This window comes from Alexandromys fortis, unplaced genomic scaffold (genome assembly GCF_014885135.2).
Source record: "Alexandromys fortis isolate MF-2015 unplaced genomic scaffold, M_Fortis_MF-2015_v1.1 scaffold_277, whole genome shotgun sequence".
NCBI lineage: Eukaryota > Metazoa > Chordata > Mammalia > Rodentia > Cricetidae > Alexandromys > Alexandromys fortis.
The window spans coordinates 1,348,551-1,353,334 of NW_026068153.1; the positions used below are offsets into that span (position 1 = coordinate 1,348,551).

The window sequence follows — 4,784 nt, forward strand, 5'->3', positions numbered from 1 at the left end:
AGAACACTTTATATGGCATTTATAGTATAAGAGGCCATGCACAAGTGGGCTGGTATCTTAAAGGCTACTGGCTGAAGGAGTTCCTACAGCACCATAAAGAAGCTGCTTTCAGGTCAATGTCTTAACAGATTATAGCCAGGCTGGAAAAGATATATTATGAGAGAGTAGGCAGAAGCCACGTAGCCACCTGCAGGAGACAGACACCTTTGCTGGAGCTCACTGGAGTCTTGCAGGTAAGCCACAGACATATGGCAATACAGCGATTAATAGAAATGGGTTAGTTTAAGATATAAGAGTTAGTCAGAAATACTTAAGCTATTGGCCAAGCAGTATTGCAAATAATATAGTTTCTGAGTGATTATTTTGTAATCTGGACAGCCAGAAATGAACAAGCGGCCTCTGCCAACAACACTGCACAGAAATTCCTATCTGTGGGAGCCAATAGGGTAACCTGCCCTGTGAGGTTGCAAATAACTTGGGAAGCTGGGTGCACCCTGAACCTAAACCATAGCCCATGGAGCAAGGCCTTCACAGGACGCAGGGTGGGTTGTCAACTATAAGGGCCCTGATTCTCCATCTAAAAAATGAAGTAATAACACTTAGTGGATGAGGACAGTGGGTAAAGGTCAACACTGATGTGAATGACCTGACATCTGAGCCTTGGTAGCAAGAAACGGTTCCCAGCCAGTGATGTGGACTGCCCTCTCTGCCCTTCACTGAAGTGGGCATGACACTGCGCTGGCCCCATGGGTCATCGATGCCTTCTACCTGATTATTGGTCACCGAAGTTCATACAAACACAAGATCCCTGCCATTCCCAGCAGGCATTTTTTTTACTTTATGTTTGTGGACATGGAACAGGGCAACACAGGGACTCCTGCTGTTGAGTCAGTATTCACAAGACTCCTTTCTAGCTGGAGAAACTGAGTCAGCATAGGGCTGTTTAGAAGCTGGGCAGTCTGAACACAAGGCTCTTCCCAGTTCCATGGCTTTGAACATATGAGTGGAAAAGGCTGACCTGTGAGTGGAAAAGGCCCTGGCACCCATGTAATCAGGTGACCAAGTGCAATTACTCCCATCATGGTACTATGATCTGGGGACACTGGCCTCAACTGAGGATCAGTGTCCACTTCCTACCAGGCACCCAGAAATGCCATACATTTCTGCCAGGTCATCTAGAGCCCCGAGAGGTGTGCTAAGCATCAGCGTAGTAAGGGGTGGCAGACAGAGTGTCTCAGGACAACTAGCCATTGTGCATTGTGTGAGAGGACTCAATTTCCATACAGTGTGTGGCTCCCCTTCTTGCTGTGGCCTTCTGAGCCTCAGGCCATCGTGCACCCCTCAGCCTTTGCACTGGTGTCAGACATCACCGACTAACTCCTGCATTCTTCTAACGCATTAGGACCTCACCCAAACACCTATATGTTCATTTAGGAGTCCTTGTCTACACTTTTCCAACTTGGATCCTAAGTTTTCCAGGGCAGGAACAGGGTCTCTGTCCTGGCAAAGCCTTCTCTGATCCCTCAGCAAGACAAGACCCTTGCCATGCCTTCTATCTACAAATAGGAATCTGGTTGTGAAAATACCTAGATGCTCGGCAGCAGCGATAGACAACATCAGTGCGTATGCACGGAGGTTCCGGGGCGCGGGAGGGCGCTGGTGCTGCGAGGAGTCGCCGATGGTCGGGCCCATGGGCTCTCACGAGGCAGCTCATGGCTTCCGGCCACGTAGGCCCACTCAAGATGTTGTACATGCTCCCGCATCTGCACAATGGCTGGCAGGTAGACCAGGCCATCCTGTCGGAGGAGGACTGCGTGGTCGTCATTCGTTTCAGACACGACTGGAACCCCACTTGTATGAAGATGGACGAGGTTCTGTACAGCATCGCCGAAAAGAAATGGAAGATAGTGGGAGATCTTTCTCATCTTGTGTGAAGATATCCCAGCTGTTTTAAAGCAAACGGTGTTGGTGTCGCTTGTGCTCCTGGCATCCTCTGTGGTTCTCGAGCCTGACAGGCCTATCTGCTGCCAATATGAACATATGCCGTGCTCGGCCCGACGACCTGATGAACATGCCGCACTGCAACCTGCTGTGCCTTCCCGAGAACTACCAGATGGAGTACTACTTCTACCACGGCCTCTCTTGGCCCCAGCTCTCCTACATTGCTGAGGATGAGGATGGCAAGATCGTGGGCTATGTCCTGGTCAAGATGGAGGAGGACCCCGATGATGTCCCTCATGGACACATCACCTCACTGGCTGTGAAACGTTCCCACCGGCACCTCGGCCTGGCCCAGAAGCTGATGGATCAGGCCTCACGGGTCATGATCAAGAACTTCAGTGCCAAGTATGTATCCCTGCACGCGAGGAAGAGCAACAGGGCGGCCCTGCACCTTTATTCCAACACCCTGAACTTCCAGGTTAGTGAGGTGGAGCCCAGGTACTGTGCAGATGGAGAAGATGCGTACGCCATGAAATGAGATCTCTCCCAGATGGCAGAGGAGCTGAGATGGCAGCTGGTGCTGAAGAAGGGCAGATACGTGTTCTGGGTTCCAAGGAGAATCAGGGCAGCACACTTCCTGGTTCTGAAGAGGCGTGTCAGCAGAACCTGGCCGGAGATGACAGTTGCAGTGACAGCAAAGACAGTGCTGACGTCCAAGACAGTTTGCAAGACTTGGATTCCACCTCCTAGAGCTTGCTCAAGCATTGTAGGTTCTTGCATTTTAGCCACAGTTTTCTTGGGAACCCTGGCTCTGCTCTGCAGTATCTACTCTGGAGTCACCCACAGTGACCCAAATGGCTTCTCATTGTCAGCGCTTAGCATCAGCCTTTCACATAACCTAATCATGAAGGCACTCCAGGACACAGAAGCTGCTGTGCAGGAGCCACGGAGCTTTGAGGACTGCCATGGCAACACCGTCCTTGGCTTCTCCCATGCTGCCAGCCGCTGTGTTCGGTCTGCAGTTGTTCTGTACTCATTGTGTGTATGCTGTAGGGTTTTGCCTAGAATGCCAAACAGGAAGTGGTGATAACTCAGGAAACTCCCCAGCTTTCAGCGTTTGCCATTACTTGGGTTTTCATTTGTGAGTAAGCAGGACCATCGGTAGTCCTTATGCCCTCTGCCTCTGTCTGGTGGAAGTTACCTACTCTTGCCTTCTATGGAAACTGCCCATGCCCTGCCCTCCCTCTTTGAAGAAGAATGTTTTCTTTTGGTGGGAGGAGATAGGTGTTGGACTTCTGCACAAGCAGAATTTGTAGATCTTAAGTAAAGGACAAGCAGAAATCATATTGTAATCTCTGACCCCCCATAAAAATATTAAAAAGGGGAAAAAAGACCTAGATGCTCATATAGAGTTGACACTCAATAACTGTGCACACACGTGTTGCCCACCCACATGCTCAGCCTACAAACTCCTCCCTCATCGATACATCACTTACACATGTACCACTTATCGGCCTCACCTACTTACCCGCACAGTGTGGTCCTCAACCCTGGAAATCATTGACATTCACACTGTGCTCCTGGGCCATGGCATCCGTTTACCAGAAGTAAGGGTACCATGATTTCCACATTCTGGGATCTGTAAGACCTCAGATGTAGATGACAGTTCTAGCTTAGTATGTGACCAATAGCACTCTCTGCCTGAAGATGTGCAAAGGAACAGGCCTGAGTGCCTATGGGACAGATGGTAACTAGAAAGCACAGATGTGTTGCATCCCCCAAGAAGAGCAGCTTTTATCCTCACACAAGTCTGAGCCCACAAGGGCGCTAGTCAACTTAGAATTCCAAACATCTGCTGTTGGGAAGATCCTAGATTGGCGGCTCCAGTCATATCCTCTAGACACCCCTCTAGGTGCTTGTTCCTGATTCATCTCTCAGTCCTCATTGTCAGTTACACCAGACCCTCCAAATTCCAGATACTATTGATATGAAGCATCTATAGTAGTAAAATTAATAGAAACAGAAAAAAGAATTGCTCTTTGCCAGTGGCTGGAGGATAAAAAACAGGCATTTATAGTTTAAAGGGTAGTTTATATACTAATTATATACAGTTTATAGAAGGATGATAACTTATAGACAATGATTACAGTTGTACAATGACCTAAATCTAACCAACACTACTAAACTGCACACTTAAAAATGGCCAAAATGAGACCGGAGAGATAGCACTTAGTGCTCTTCCAGAGGACCAGAGTTCAGTTCCCCGCAGCCACATCAGGTGGCTACAGTTTCCTGTAACTCTGGCTCCAGTGGCCCTTATGTCCTCTTGTGGTCTTCACACAGGTACCTACACATATACTCACACAGACACAAAAGCTTAAATAATTTTAAATGTCTTTTTTAAAAAGAAAAAAATAGTTAAAGTAGTAGATTTTATGTTTTATGTATTTTACCACAACAAAATTCTTTCAATTACTTTAAAATACCAAGTAAGATACTAAGCAGGTAGCTGAGTTACATAAAATCAAGAAATATTCTAGGTAGTCAAGAACAAGAACTACTTAAGAAGAGAAAATCTAAATGAAGCTCAAACATTTCTTCTTACAAGAAGCAGAGACAAACCCATGCTAAAAATGAATTATGCCCTGGTGTGCTACTGCTCAACAGAAAACTGCTCCTAGAAGCTCCCAGTCACCGTGGACACTGATCGAGTTTACTTCCCTCCATCCACTCACCGTGTTCCAACATCTGACTCTAAGTACCCAGTAGCTCCTCTCTCTTTCATCTTCCCTGCATTCTGGCTTTGGGAACTTACATCCTAAACTAATACAGTGGACTCTGAA

The 4,784-nt window shown here is 47.6% G+C and overlaps 1 protein-coding gene and 1 pseudogene across 1 annotated transcript; both read left to right on the top strand.

Moving 5' to 3' along the window:
• The first annotated feature begins 1,449 nt into the window (after positions 1-1,449).
• Positions 1,450-2,069, top strand: LOC126491558 (thioredoxin-like protein 4A). The gene has a single exon (XM_050127311.1). It carries the CDS (start codon positions 1,626-1,628, stop codon positions 1,932-1,934), a length of 309 nt encoding a protein of 102 aa, XP_049983268.1. The 5' UTR covers positions 1,450-1,625; the 3' UTR covers positions 1,935-2,069.
• On the top strand, positions 2,033-2,908 carry LOC126491557 (N-alpha-acetyltransferase 11-like; annotated as a pseudogene).
• The last annotated feature ends 1,876 nt before the right edge of the window (positions 2,909-4,784 follow it).